The sequence below is a fragment of the Plectropomus leopardus genome, chromosome 19 (assembly GCF_026936395.1).
Source record: "Plectropomus leopardus strain MGB_pleo_1.0 chromosome 19, ASM2693639v1, whole genome shotgun sequence".
NCBI lineage: Eukaryota > Metazoa > Chordata > Actinopteri > Perciformes > Serranidae > Plectropomus > Plectropomus leopardus.
This window is the reverse complement of record NC_142194.1, coordinates 17,808,611-17,824,175: the sequence shown is the minus strand read 5'-3', so window position 1 is coordinate 17,824,175 and position 15,565 is coordinate 17,808,611. Positions and strand designations below refer to the sequence as shown.

Sequence of the window (15,565 nt, the reverse complement as noted above, 5' to 3'; positions counted from 1 at the left end):
TGATTTTGTGTAAAAATGGGTTGTTAAAATTGATCAGAAGCCAAAGTTTGAAGCTCTAACTGGTAACATTTTTCTGTAAAAATACTCAAATACTGCGAAGGTGTGCTGTAACCTTCCTTACACTCATTAAAAAAATACACATTTTCACCTGTAAGAATTGACAAATATAAATCAAACTGCACTCACCCACATTAAATGGTGTGCCTGTCTGTATTTTTAGAGCACGTCCTCCTGCATCTTACTTAGTAGCAACTGATGGATTATACTTTCTGAAATAATAAAAAATAGCAAATTAATGTTAGTGGTAAAATGATTAAAACAGCAATCTAAAATGGTTAAATAATTCTAAAAGGAATGTGCACAGGCTTAAAGGAATAACAGGAAGATTTATGTTTAATTTAAGCATGTCACACTTCCTTGTGGTGCTGCTACATTTGTCTGCAGCTCTTTAAATGTAAACTACATTCTTGCAGTTGTTGACAAAATGATGGATGGGATTTGAGCCACTGTTATCTTGACTAGCTCCCCAAAATACCCGCACAGACTCACAAAAAGGTTTCTGATAAATAATGAAATAGTTACTAAGAATTCAAGTAGCTGAAGTAGAAGGTTGACTATGGGAGCTGAAGAGCTGCAGTGAAAGCCCTTAATGGTACAAAAAAAACCCCACAGTCTTTACAATCCCAATGCTTGCTACAAAAGCGCTAAACTTTACAGATGTGAAATCGGCTCCATCTACTGGCTGAAACGTGCTAAGAATGCTGCGCTGAGTACTGACTGGGAAATTACACTGGCTGTGCTGGTCAACCTGGGTTGTAGTGAAATGTCTGTCTCTTTAGCTGCTTCACTGTGTTTACCAACTCATCCCGAACTGTCTGTCTGTGCTTTGATGCTAAGCAGCTGCTGCACAGTGGATTTTCACAACTTATTCCCTGATGACAATGCCATGAGAGCAGTGAGAGTAACCATTATAATAATAAAGTTGCAGGCCAGAAAGCTAAACAATAAGCTGAAACTCATTATAAAGCTCTGTAAAGCTGAGGGAAGCTACATATGGTACGAAGCAAACATGCGGGTATTATGCTTTTTTCTTTTAGACATATAGCACAGATTTCACTGTCAAAAAGGAGAACCCCATTTTATTTTTGCTGTTTTGGCAATTTAAAATATTTATCAAATTCCCTTCTTCAAGTTCAAAGTGAAATCACTAACAATGACTACTACTAATAAGAGGTAAAAATATTTCAGTGGTTCTTAAAAAAAAATCATTACAAAGACAAATATCACATTTTTGTAACATGCATGTTGACATTAAATTACTTAGTGACCGCAGGTAGCTTTACAGTCAGTTATGGCAGTAAAGAGTTTAAGGTTAAAGGTTAAAGGTACTGCATATGACATTTCGAACATTAATGTAGCAGCTAACAACTATTTGCTGTGTTTGTGCTGTCCGTCGTTGTGGGAGATGGTCCGGCTTTGTATGCATGCTAGTCCCTGTGTGTGCCACTGTTAGTGACTCAGTCACCTCCATGTTGAGAGCTGTATGCAGACAATCCCTGCTCAGACTCTGAATCATAGATATGCACTGATTATCATAACAAGCTCCTTTAATGAGATAACCTAACGTTTTCCTGGAATTGATTTTTCCTCTACTTACCCATACTACTGAAAACCTGCTACTTCAAATATATAGTGTATTATATTGATACTATTTGGGTTTATATACTGCTTAACAGCGGTTTGCTCTGATTCTTTTAGCTGCTGCATTATCTGCTGTAACAACCACAGACACAATAAAGGGAGGCAATAAGGTGTGCAATAAACCAAGTCCAATTTAAAAACTGGTACATGTTAAAATTATAAAAGTGAAGGACCTGACCTTCTGGTGTCAGGACATCAACTTTGTCCCAAATGTCAGTAAGACAGAGGAGCTGATAGTGGACTTTGGGAATAGGGCGCACAGCTTCAAGTACCTTAGTGTCCACATCATTGAGGGCCTGACCTTGGTGCTGCATACTGACTCAGCGGTGAGAAAGGCAAGGCAGAAAATAGTTGGCAAAATCGGCGATAGAAAATGCTATTTCATTCGCTTTTCCATCTGCAACTGTTATGCGGATATTATGAGTTTGTTCATCAAGATAAGCTAATTCTCCGGTCAGGTGCCTCTGCTGTTGTTCTGTCAACAGTCCCGTGTGCATGTAAGTGTGTTAAAGGTTTAGTGTGTGGGATTTATTGGTATCTCGTCATGAGGTTGCAGGAGAGAAACTTGACTGCAGATTGCAACCAATTAAACCTTTGCCTCTGTGCCAAATGTGTCGGAGAACTATGATCACTGATGCAAAAACGTCATTGGCCTTATCTAGGGCTAGAGTTTAGTGTAGCCATTCTTGGCTACTGTAGAGTAACATGGCGGACTCCATGGTCGAAGATCCGGCAGGTATGTAGATATAAGCGGCTCATTCTAAGGTAATGAAAGCACAGTTGTTTTTTCAGGCAATTATAAACCAATAAAAACATAGTAAGTAATATATAAAAAAGTAAAAACTTTTTTCCACTATTTTCAATTTTTTTTTTTACATTTCCACTCAGGTTTTTGAATGCGCAAATTAAAATTGTGCATTAAAAAAGGTGTTAACGGAAACCCACCTACTGTTTCACCTTAGATGCTTAAGGAAATAGCTGGAATTTCTACCCCTGAACCACTGCAGGAGTTTCAGGTGTGGAAACAGCACCAAACAGGACCGCAAAGTCCTGCGAAGAATGACTGGTTTGGCTCAACATACACGAGGCGCTGCTCTCCTCTGCCTAAAGGATGTTTACACCAGGCGCTGTAAAAATAAGGCCGGGAGAATTATCCTAACCAGCCTGATGACGGCCTTTTCTCCCTGTTTCTCCCACAGTCATACACATACATTTACTATTTCTTTTTAAACTTCTTTTTTTTTTTACTTTTTAACTTATTTGATTACATGTGACAAATTAAATTGATAAAAAGAGAAAGGTCCAAAACTGAGTAAAATGTGAATAAAAGTTAGGAGTTGATAGAGCGAGATCTGACCGCCTCGTCCTCCTCATCCTCATTCTGCTCTTCCTCTGCCTGGTTGAGCGGCTCTCTGTCGGAGTCTCTCTCAGCCTGCCCCGACCTCTTGGTTGTCTTGTTCAGGGTCCCGCCCTGCACAGAAACAGGTGTTAACTAAACACACTGCAGGCTGTGCTAAAGTCAGCTGTATATAGACACATAAAGAACGCATATAAAACGGTATCAAAGCGGCGTGTGAGGTGTCTGACCTGTCTGTGGTCGACAACGTTGAGCAGCACTGAGGTGATGATGCAGCTGATGGTGTTGGCCAACATGAAGATCATCATCCTCTGCCAACGCCATAACGGGATTTTAGTCTCACTGGCCACGGAAAGGAGGAAAACAGAGATGGTAAGCAAATATCAACATCCAGCATGGACTCAGATCCAGATCTGAAGTATTTCCTACCTAGACTTGGTGCCCAAAATCTGCCCGACGACCAGATTAGACACCCCAATCCCAATCATCTGTACGGAGGTGGCCAGACCCATGGCTGTTCCCAGAGTCGCCTGAGGCACCACGAGGGGAATAGATGGCCACATGCTTGCCTGGATAAAAAACATAGAAAGAAAAAAATAAATAAACAAACAAGGCTTAAAAATTATAATAATTGTGTAAGTATACATCTATGATAATTATAAATATGTTTTGTCCCTAGTTTTTTTTCCCCCATCAACATTTTCTCTAGCTGTTTAAAAACTAATTTTCTAAATCTAATGATTTCTTCTAATTTGTGTAACATTTATCACCAAGTTGTTCATTGCCCATGTTTTTAAAAGAGATCACATAATTTTGCTCAGGGTTCAAATGTTCAAATGTTTAAATAATGACCATGTCTGTGCTGTTTTCAGATGCCTTTAAAAATTATTTTAAAGGCATCTGAAAACAGCACAAATTATGATACAAAACTCATTCTTTTCACAATTGACACACTGGCACAAAGTTTTGGAACTGAAAAAGAATAAGACGATTCAATCGCTCATAAAATAGGGGTCAACATAATGCAACAACAATGTAGCTACTAGTAGAGTCCTTGATCATTTCTGTAGGAATAACTCCAATAAGAAATGATCTGTCTGAGAGAAAGTAGGTGTACATTAAAATGTTAAAATAAAGGCTTTGACTTTAACTCACAGCAGCAAAGGAGTAGGTGACTCCCAGCCATATGGTGGAGACAAGAGGAGGGACGAAGGTGAAGGCCAGGAGTCCAAACACAGGCAGCGTGAGGACAGCACAGGCCACTGCAAAAATGCCCCGCAGACCCACATAATCCTGAAACAACAGAGAATGTTAAAACCAACTCACCGATTTATTTTATAATGCTTCATATGAGGGTTAGGTTACAGATACTCACGATGAGAATGCCCACGCTGGCTGAGAGAACCAGCGAGCTGTCATAAACCGCCCCGGCGATGTAGGCCGCCTCCTTCTGACTGTAGTCGCTGTATTTATCCTGAATGAATTTACTGTATGGGAAAAGAACAGCAGTATTTTAAAACTTAATTATTATTTTAAGTGTTGGAGTGTTTTTTTTTAATCACATTTTCTGATTAGATGTTTTCAGTTCATTTATTTTTCATTTCAAAACAGTTGTGAAGTCCATACTGAAGAGGTAAAGCGATTCTTATGGGATTGTCTTGATTAGGAATCCAATGGCAGCGAAAAACTGCACGGGACTAGAATAAAGCGGGTTTGTCTGTAAAGGTAAGACTCATGGGTACCAATAAAACCCATTTTCATTCAGATATATTGAGGTCAGTGGTCAAGGAACTCCTGTGAAAGACCATCCTGTTCTTTCATCGCCAAAATTTAGCCTAACTTTGGAGTTTTATACGTCGCCCTTCCTGAGCATAACACGGTTGACATCACTGGATTTCTTTGGTCCCTTAGTTTCAAAAGATACCAGAATCATCGCTCTAACTTTAAAACTCAGCTTGGTACAGTCTCTCAAAGACTGGAATACCTGCCAGCAATTAACGTGATTTAAAAAGTTATGTATGAATCTTTGTGATAAACGCTTTCATGCTAGGTTCAAATCAATAGATTGGTTTCATAGAATATACACAATCTAAAGAGATTCTTCACCAAAAGTCTGTCACTAAAGGTCCTAAAGTAACACTACACCGGCCTTAAAAACCCATTTCAAACCTGAGAAACATGCGTACCTGGCATCTGCGATGAACGGGAAGATGCCGTTGTAGAAGAACATGATGGTGAGAACCAGCAGCCAGTATCTTAGCGACAGGAGCTTTACATCCTGAATCCTCTGCACATACAAACACACAAAATAATGTAGTCGTTAATGAACATTTTAACCATAGACCTATGGAGACAGACGTGCTCCAACCAGGAAGAGAATCAAAATAATTGCAGAAAATCAAAATGGCGACAAAGGAGACATAAACAAATACAAAGAGAGGAAAACAGCCACAAAGAGACTCACAGTGAGAATGAAAAGGAGGGAAAATAACCACAAACAGACACAATATAACTGCAAAAAGATGCAAAATGACGACAAAAAGGAGTGCCACAGACAAAAAGTAACTGCTCAAAGACTAAAACATTTGCAGAGTGAACTCAAAGCAACTAAAAAGAGAAACAAAATGAATGGAAAGAGACACACAATGGCCACAAAAAGACAAAACTACAACAATAACAAAATCTGTGTATCTTGTTCCTATGTAGGAGAGATGGTGGCCCATTTAGCAAGTCTGTGCCCAGAGGCCCATTGTCTCATAATCCATCTATGAATAAACTAACTAACAGAGGTGAACATAGCCAATTGGTTTGTGGACTACTGGTTTAAAGGCTCCAGTTTGGCATTTTGGCTGTTGCCATCTCGTTTTTTTGGAGCCAGAAGTAATCAAACAAGGATGAGAGGTTGGAGCCATAATGCAATGCTACACCTAAGGTAGCTGAGCCCTTAAGCATACCCTCCTTTATCCTCTATTTTACACAATTTGGGACCATCTTATACAAAATGAACATCTGGATGTATTGAGGAAGACTTGAAATTAGCAATATTTACTGAGGTAATAAATCAAGTGAGAAACAGAGCAATTTTCTCACAGACTTCTTTGGAATTTGAAGTCTTTTTGCAACCAGTGGACTCGCCCCCTGCTGGTCATTAGAAAAAATGCAGGTTTAAGTCACTAATGCATTCAGTTCACTTTCTAATTGTGGAGTCTATTTTCACTTTTTTTTTTAATACAGTCTATAATTTCAACAAAATAACTGAGGTGGGGTACAACATCTGCAACATCCTTGCACTTTTTTAAATTAAGATGGAAACGGTTATCATGAGAAGATACTGTTCGTACCACTTTGCGGGACTCCTCTTGGATGGTGCCATCAAGACCCAGCTGCCTCATACCGATCTTGTCCAGAGCGCTGACTATAACAGCAGATACAAAGCCCAGCACACACAGCAGTGCACCTACAAAACAAAGCAGCATGTGAAAAAAATACTCTTATTTTTTAACATTTTCTTATTATTCAGTCGTGCCATAAACCTTGATCTTTCTATTTATTACCTACCACCCCAGAGTGTCCACTGCATGCCATATTTTTCTTCAAACTTCTGGGTGAGGAAGAAGTTCAGGACTGACCCCAGGCGTGAGAAAGCCAGGGTCAGACCGAAAGCCAAGGCCAGCTCCTTCCCTTTGAACCAGAAGGCTGTGATGCGGTTCTGAACGACTGAGGAGGACATAAATGAGAGGAGAAGTTCAGGGACATTCCTCTGATCAAAGAGTACGTACGCTACTGATGGAGTGCGGCCTTACTGGTCAGAGATCCATTGCCTGATCCGAACAGCAGTCGGCCTGTTAGCATGAGCGGCAGCAGGTAGGGAGTTCCTTTGAAGTGGGAGCCGAGTGCAAAGAGAGCCGACCCCAAAACACACAGCAGAGAAAACAGAAATACTCCAACTGCCGAGAGGAGGAATGAATCAAAATTTAGAAATTATAGGAATAAACACAATAAAAGACGATAAAAATAATATACGAAGACGACATCACATCAGAGGGGATAAAACAAAGATAAGAAGATAAAAGAGATGGATAAGAGGTCAAGTGTTTCAAATTTTCAAATATGATGTAACGTAGACTTACAGCGGTTTCCTAATTTGTCAATCAGGAACCCAGCCATGATCACGACTACTGCATTCCTGTTGATACGAGAGAAGAGCACCAACTGCAGCTGTTTACTGATAAACCAGAAGTCAATGTGTGTGTGTGTGTGTGTGTGTGTGTGTGTGTGTGTGTGTGTGTGTGTGTGTGTCTACTTACGTCCAAGCATAGATGGCGTAAAGAAGATTGTACTGCTGAGGGTTCATCCCCAACCCCTCCACACAGTCCACTGTCCCATTGATCACTGTCGCATTGGGACATGTCAGGTTCTGTCAGATGAAGGGAAGCCAGTACGTTAAGAAATGACCTAACAAGCAAAAAAACTGTGGACAGACTTTGGAATTTTGACACCAAACTGCAACAATCACTTTGAGGTAATGTGGAGAAATCATCGGACACTGATGGTGATTTTAAAATGGCACGCAATGCCACTTTTTACTTACCCCTTGGAACTGATCCTGTAAAACACTGGGGATGTCGAAGCAGAAGTAGGAGCCGAAAGTCAGTAGACAGTTGAAGAAGAGCACCACAAAGCGGTAATACGCTGTGAAAATATAAATAATAAATTAAGAGTGTAACTTCACTCTATATGTTTGTCGAAAGCATGGATAGAAAGATATACCAACACCAATGACCACTTCACTATTTCACAAAAAAAAGATAAGTAAAGCATGTTTTTGAGTAGAAGAAGGACTTTAAGAAATCCTGTCAGCTGATGTTCACCTTTGGTTTTGTACAAGTCCTTTAACTCAGCGGGAAATGTCATGTTTACCTAAGTGAGAAAACAAGCTGTTTGTGTGAAAGAGCTGCAGCTTAATTTAGCTTTCTTAAGATAAGATCAGATAATGCTTTATTGATTTCCAGCAGGGAAATGTTGTTGTTGCAGCGGTACGAGCACAGAAACAAACACAGATAATTATAGGAAGTAATAGAAAACAGAGGTATATGAACTAAAAAACAATTACAATAAAGACAGAAACTATACAAGAGCATATGCAGACAAAACTGCAAGGTAAAGTAACAGTGGTGTGATTATAGTGACTGCTGCTATTTAACTAAGTACACCATACTAATGTATAATGGTACTTAGTGCTTGTCTTTATTAATGTAATAGAATATAATGCAAGAGGCAATGTAACATATTAACATAACTTGGTACATAATGATATAGTAAAATATATGAGACTTAGTTACAGTAAGCTACAGTAAGTACATTTTATCAAGTACTTAAAGGAATATTTCATTCACGATAGTTAGAATTATATATTTGAGAAAATAAGTTACAGAATATATAATATTTTGTCATTTTTACCACTTTTTAGGTACTTTCCTTGTTTGCTTTTTACTTTATTTTTTCCCCTTGTTTTCAGGTAATTATTTGTACCTTTTTTAATAATTTGTTACAAATGTTTATGTCATTTCTTGTTAGGTTGCTCATTTCCTTCTCCAAAACTGAGCTACCAAACATTAAGTGCAAGTATACAGAAATGAACAGCCTGAATGGATAAATGACTTTAGATCAACATATTTGTGGCAATTAAGACCTCAGAAAGTCTAATTTAAGACTATTTAATGACTTTAAAGGCGTAATATTTATAAAATTGGACCGTTTTAGACTTTTTAAGGACCTGCAGACACACTTAACAGACAATGCAGAGGAACAGTTGAGTGTCTCGAGGATACTAGACACCGGAGATAAGGATCTGTGTGTGTTGAGTTATAATCCGAGGTTCACACATGCTGTACAGTCCGACAGCAGCCGGTACACCTGAGAGAGATCATCCGGTGTGTGAACGAGCTTCCCATCTGCCACAGCTCTTCACTGAGAGGCTGACGGGAGTTATTTAGGATGACCCTGATTTTGCCTTTTCCTTTCCCACTGACTCCAGACTGTCCACTTCCAGAAAAAAAATAAATAGAAATGTAAGATTCATTCATATTGCAAACTGTTATTGCTAACCTCAAGGTTTTGGCAACTTCCCATTTGGTCACATGCGTTCTCCTAACGACACTTAAAGCAAATTGCTGAGCTGGTCTTTCAGTGGCCCAGTTTTTCGGGGAAGTGTATGGAGGGTTACAAGACAAAGGACTGTTCGTGTGGCTGTGCTAAATTTTAGAAAATAAAACTATTGTCAGACGTACCTTTCTCTGCCGGCTGAGCCATTGTGAGGAAAAAAAAGACAACGCCACTTAAAGAAAACTTCACATTCTTCAGTGTTGTTTACATGGACAGCCTAGCTAGCAGGTCCAAGGCTACAACTGTGCGCAGATCGCAGCTTTTTAAACCATATGGATCGATCTGTACTTCCGTTAAAGGACGCAGCAGAGTGTTTGGAAATCTGCGCGCGCAGCGATACTGCAGCTATGTTTTTTTTTCCCCCCTCGGAAACTTTATTGAGAAACATTTTCAGCGCTTGATAGTACACCGGCTATCTTGATTATTTTTAGTCTATGCATATTGTAATATTTTCTGTGTTAAACATTCAGAAAAAAAGAATAATATAAAAAATCGATTTTGTTATTTCTGTCAATGATGAAATGTAAGAAACGGAAATAATGGGCTATTTTTTGTGTAATTTTAAAGAGAAAAAAATAAGACAGGAAGGAAAATAAAAAAGCAAACCTTGCTTAATTGCTCTTTCAATATGTGGACGATTCTGTGATTTTTCCCAAAAAATCATACAGAGTACAATAAGATATATCACTCATTTGTTAATAGAAAAAAATACATTATAACATCTTTAACAACATATGCCTATTTAAATTATGTTTGTAAAATCATTAAGAATTTATTCTAAACCTTTTTTTTTTTTTTTTTTACTTAAATTAGCCTAAAATTCGGGTTCAGATGTACAGACTGCAATTGACATCAATGTAAAGCAAAGCAAGAAATTACAATATTGAGTATTTAAAAAAAGTATTGTATCAATTTAGATAATTGTGGGTGCACCATTAACATTCTTGATGTTTGTCAAATCCCTTGATAACACTTAGGCCTAATTAAAGTTTCTGCCTTCTAATGAAACAATGAGACAAAAAGAATCAACCAAAAGCATCAAATGGATTTTTGTAGCCCACTACTGTGATCTGACTCTGATACAACAAAATAATTATACCTACCCAATATCTAGGCCTACATATTCACATTTTCATATTTTCAGGTCTAATAGCATTATCTAAGTTAGAGTATTGTGTTTCTAATATACTGTCAAGTGTAATGACATAGATAGCAGTAGGTAACAGAAGCATCTTTAATTTTTTGATTTTATCTTTTTTTTAAGTAAAGGTACTATCCCATCTCACCCATCCAGTCAGTGTTGTATCAGTGTCTCTGTTTTGAAATTTAATCCAATAAAAACAATACATATGTCGGCCATAGTCAGCAGCTGCGTCTCTCTCTGCCTTCTGCTGCCTCTAATAAAAGACATCTAATCTCCTCTTTGGTCAGGTTTATTCTGACTCTGAGAAGTTGTAGATGTTTCTAGGACGGTAAAACGCGAATATAAGTAGCGCATTCCTCACCGTTTGTCCCTCAGCGGACACCATCGACATGATATAAACACTGCTGTTTCATGACTGGCAAGTGTTACAAAAAACGATGCGTTCAATGAATTGGGGAGGTTTTTGAATATGACTTAAACATATGAAATGTCTGTGCTGCGTAGAGCTAAAACTTGGGAAATATCTGACTCTGAGGAAAGCGACGCTGAGACACAATCTGATTTAAACAGCGGCGACAACAGTCGCACAGCGACAGTCAGCACAGACTCAGCAGACAGTCAGAGTTGTAACAAACTCCACTTGTCACCCATAAAACCTGAAGCCGGTCAAACTTCTGCCCTGTCTCCTCCGCGGCCAGCTGGACGAGGCACACCGAGCCCCGCAAGAAAACGGCGCACCAAGGAGGAGATAGAGGCGGACAGGCAGGCAGCCAGGGAGAGGAGGGAGGCGAGAGACAGGCAGAGAGCAGCCAGAGCCCAGGAGAAGGAGGAGAGGAAACAGGAGCAGCAGAGGAGGAGAGAGGCTGCGGAGAACCTGAAGAGTCTCCGGCCGGAGAACTGCCTCAGGTGTCTGACTGTCTGCATAGATCCAGGTACACTATGCTGCCTTCAAGGGCTGTCGGAAAATATTCAACCTAACACTAAACTCACAGTGGAGAATTTTGTGAGAAAAGGGTTGGGTTTTTTTAAAAATTATTTTTAATTTATGCTCCAAAATACACAGTGCAGTACCATAAACAAAAATGGATATTGATCGAAATAATATATGTTATGATAAAAAAGAAGAATTATAAAAAATGCTAATATTTTGCCTTTTTTGTTATTTGTATGTTTTTATTTTATTTTCAAAGTTGTTGACAACTGTACAAGTAGAGGAAGTACAAAAAAACCTGCTGGAAGTTGGATAGTTTATTGTATATTAAATGTTTTAGGGAAAATGTGCTCTATTATTAGAGTTTCTCTTGTTATTTTTGTATCCCAATGAATTAAAGTGCATTTTGTTACACTAATAAAGCAGGGTTTCAACAATTGTGTTTTAATGCGCAGCAACTGAATAATAAATAATAAATAAATAAAAACTTTGGAGAATAGTGTTGTCACAATACTGGAACTTTTAACTTTGATACAATAACTTGAAAAATATTGATATTCAATACCATTGTCAAGTATTCAAGGATTCTTTACAGTCATCGCAGCCATGCAAAATGTGAAAAGATTGAAATTAAGTACTCAGGTCCCTGTGATCATTGAATAATTATACTACACTGGGTTATCAAATAATTAATTAAATAAATAGATAAAGTGAGCAGTGTATTATGTATACAATAAAATTCTAAAATGTTAAAATCACAAAAAAGTTACTGTTAAATCAGCAGCAATTCATGCTCAAAACAACAAGGAAAATCAACATTGAGGGCAATGTACTATTTCTTAATAAATGATGAACATAACAAGGCTATAGTATGAAAACAACTTTTCTTTTTGTAGAAAACATTAACAATAAGAAAGGTAAGAAAACTGTGTATCAATACTGCAGAAAATTAATATTGAAATACTCTTACATATTCAGTCAATATGTATCAATAAATATATTTTTTAACAAAACTATTAGGCAAGGGCAATTTGTATATACAACCTACAGTTTACAATGTCTCAGCCAACAAGGACCACGAAAAGGCATCATCTGACCAGGTTATCACTTCCACAAAGAGGAGCGCAGGCTGAAATGCTGCATATGATTATGTTTGTTCATCCCTAAGTTTTTGTGCTTTTCTCCAGCTCTTCTACAACAGGATGGCTCGGACATCTTGCTGGACACCCTGACTACCTTTGATTGGAGGTTTAGCATCGAGAGCCAGCAGCTCCCACACAGCATCACATGGACCAGAGATCCGCCTCAGGTAGGCACCTCAGGCCTCCATAATATAGTAAACCTTTGAAAAATTGTGATATGTTAGCTGCATAACATTTATTAATTTGCTGTACTCACATGTTTCTACCTTTTCTACTTTCTCCAGTGGGATCATGACTGTTTTGTCTTTAGCAGGGAGAAGATGGCAAGGGCTCGGTGGTGGAGGAGGAGCAAGTGCTTCTGGTGCTGGGTCTGACAGACTTCATGGACTTGGTGGTCTCTGTGAAGAAAGTAAGAAGCATTCGATGTTCTAATAAATTAATTTTGATGGAAGCCTAAATGATAGCCCTACTTCATGTTATATTGTTGCCACAGCAGATGCTCGACTGCGACGACGAGGAGACAGGGGTGGAGTCTTTCGTCAGTCCAATTTTGGAGTTCCTTAACCGGGGTGCCAGGAAAGTGGTCACGGTTTTAGTAACGGACTCTCAGCCAGATTACAGGTGAGTGTGTGCGTCTGTGAGCATGGCCTCTGATAGACAGTTACTGTATTATTTACTAACTCTGTGTTGGCTCTCATGTACATTCTGACCTGAGTTATTGGTTTACTAACCAACAGGACCAATGCTAGTGGCATGCAAGTACTAGATGAGACACTACAATCTAAACTTGGGATGGAGAACGTGGAAATTGAGGAGGTCAGTTTACTTTGAATCTCAGGATTTATCAATTTTATATATTCTTTTTGTAGATATTTTGCCACTCAGCTGCATGTTTTCAGAGGGTTGGTGGGTAAGAGATGGCTAACACTGTATATCGTAAAACTTCAAATATAAGCCGAGTCTGAATTACTTGCCCAGTCCCTTTTACTAACCCGGTGTGGGGACACTTTTTGACAAATAACCATCTTTCTCAATTAAAAGCCTTGCCTGATTGCCATGCAATTAATTTTTATAGAAGCTCTTTGGATGTATTAAACCATGTTGTTGGCTGACCACTGAAACTAATTCAGTTAGCTGCTTAGATCATGCAGACAAATATAAATGTTTAAATTTTGTCGATATGGATATGCTAAACACAAGGTTTGCTTGGTAAGACTCTATCGTTCAATCATACAATTAATTTTACTGAAACATTGAGCACCAGAGGAGACAGTAATACCGGCACAGTAAACAAGAGAGACGCAAAAAAAAGTTTTAACTAAATAATTCGATTGTTTTTACCATCTTTGCTGAGCAACAGTTTTGTGTGAAAGAAATAAAAGCCTGTCCCAAATGCATGCCTACTGAGTTCAGTGGTTTAGGCAAATAATAGCCCGGGCTATTAATTGAAGTTTTACGGTACACTTAACATATTCCTGCACACTTTATGGTATATGAGCCTTAAATTTTGACTTTTCAAGCTTGAGTACAGAAAATGATGAGTTTTGTGGAATTGTCTCCATTTCTCTCCAGGTTCTTGTGTACCTTCAGCTCAGTAAGAATATCTCGCTTGTCTTCCTGGATGGCTGGCAGGAGGTCACGAACCATGTGTGTGCCGTCACCAAGGCCTTATCAAAACGCCCTTTTAAGTACGCAGCCACTCTGGTCTTGACACATGAAAAGACATAAAGTACCATCAAACATTACCTGCCCATTTCTCCCTGAAGTTAATATAGTTATTTACTAACCAAAAAGCACTTACAGAAGTGTGGTGGTACTGAATATGATCACATTACATCTTGAACTGCTTTAGACCATAGGAATAACATGAGAATTTTGAAAACAGAAGTAGTACCCCTTCAATACCTGACTAATCCTACCTCACTTGTAAGATGTCCTTCCATGTCCTTCCAGACTGCTGACGGAGCGAGCAGAGCTGCCTTTCTGCGTGGACGGTTCATGGGCCAGCGGGGTTCGGGTAGAGCGGGACGGCTCTGGGCTGATCCAGGTCTGGAGCAGGCAGATCCAACAGCTGAACAGAGTCAGTCCTGCTGTGGCCTCCGCTGTGACCGCTGCCTACCCGTCTCCTCAGCTGCTGTTGCAGGTACACCTGAGTGTGCTTCAGTTCCACCATTTGCATGGTTGTGGCATTTTGGATAAACTTGTGAACTACTTTGCCTTTTAGAGTGGAATAATTATGTTTTCGGGTTGTCCGTCCATCCCATTCTAGAGACAGTGATATTTTCAGAATACCTTGAACAAATTCCTTAAAATTTGACACAAATATTTGGTTGGACTAAAGAACAAACTGATTACATTTTTGTGGTCATGGCCAAAGGTCAAGGTCACTGTAACCTCATCTGAGGGATTTTCTTGAAATTTGGCACAAACTTTCACTTGGACTCAACAATGAACTAATTAGAGTTTTGTGGTCAAAAGTCACCGTAATATCACATTTGTCTCATTCCCATGAACTTGATATCCCAACAACACTTTGGATGATTTTTTAAAAATTTCGCACGAACATCCACTTAAATTCAATGTGATATTTTGGTAGTTAAAGGTCAAGGTCACTGTGACTTTTCCTTCATCTGATTCTCGTAACCGTAATATCTCAACAAGGCTTAAAGGGAATATCGTAATCAAATTTGGCACAAAAACTTTTTCATTAAGTATAAAAACCAATCAATTTCCCTTGTTTTTTAGGCGTACCAGAGTTTGGGGTCAGAGGAGGACAGAAAGGGGCTGCTGTCTGGTCTCTTGGTGAAAAGTGGAGGTAAAGAGAGACGCATAGGACCAGAGATATCAGCCAGAGTTTACCGCTGCTTCACAGTCCAAAACCCACAGCTGGTCTTGGACTGATCTGTCCCCTTGAGAACGAAATGGATGGACTGCAGCAAGGACGAATTTGGTTTCTAATGACACTTCCTCACCACTTTGCTGCTGATGTGTTAATGTTGATGTTAACAAGCTAAAAATATGACCTAGATATCATGTTTACCCTCCAGCAAAGCACTATTTAAACTTATGTGAACCTTAACCGATTGGAGGAATATATCAAGTAAAATAAGAAATTAATGTGACTG

General features: G+C 38.9%; 2 protein-coding genes across 5 annotated transcripts; one reads left to right on the top strand and one right to left on the bottom strand.

Moving 5' to 3' along the window:
• Positions 1–375: 375 nt before the first annotated feature.
• mfsd1l (major facilitator superfamily domain containing 1-like) lies at positions 376–9,529 on the bottom strand. Its single transcript, XM_042508404.2, has 13 exons — positions 9,349–9,529; positions 7,650–7,750; positions 7,366–7,475; positions 7,189–7,244; positions 6,862–7,005; positions 6,617–6,775; positions 6,400–6,515; positions 5,245–5,345; positions 4,434–4,545; positions 4,214–4,351; positions 3,488–3,627; positions 3,289–3,400; positions 376–3,172 (listed from the first exon to the last, which is right to left on the bottom strand). The coding sequence occupies exons 1-13, from the start codon at positions 9,368–9,370 to the stop codon at positions 3,032–3,034; spliced, it is 1,452 nt and encodes a 483-aa protein (XP_042364338.1). The 5' UTR covers positions 9,371–9,529; the 3' UTR covers positions 376–3,031.
• A 1,196-nt stretch (positions 9,530–10,725) lies between these two features.
• Positions 10,726–15,562, top strand: eme2 (essential meiotic structure-specific endonuclease subunit 2). 4 transcript variants are annotated; one of them, XM_042508412.2, is made up of 8 exons: positions 10,726–11,299; positions 12,486–12,607; positions 12,754–12,849; positions 12,937–13,061; positions 13,178–13,256; positions 14,013–14,128; positions 14,394–14,583; positions 15,186–15,562. In XM_042508412.2, exons 1-8 carry the CDS (start codon positions 10,855–10,857, stop codon positions 15,339–15,341), a joined length of 1,329 nt encoding a protein of 442 aa, XP_042364346.2. In that variant the 5' UTR covers positions 10,726–10,854; the 3' UTR covers positions 15,342–15,562. The 4 variants fall into 4 exon arrangements, with proteins under 4 accessions (XP_042364346.2, XP_042364345.2, XP_042364344.2 ...); XM_042508411.2 differs by having other exon boundaries at positions 12,934–13,061; XM_042508410.2 differs by having other exon boundaries at positions 12,751–12,849.
• Positions 15,563–15,565: the final 3 nt, after the last annotated feature.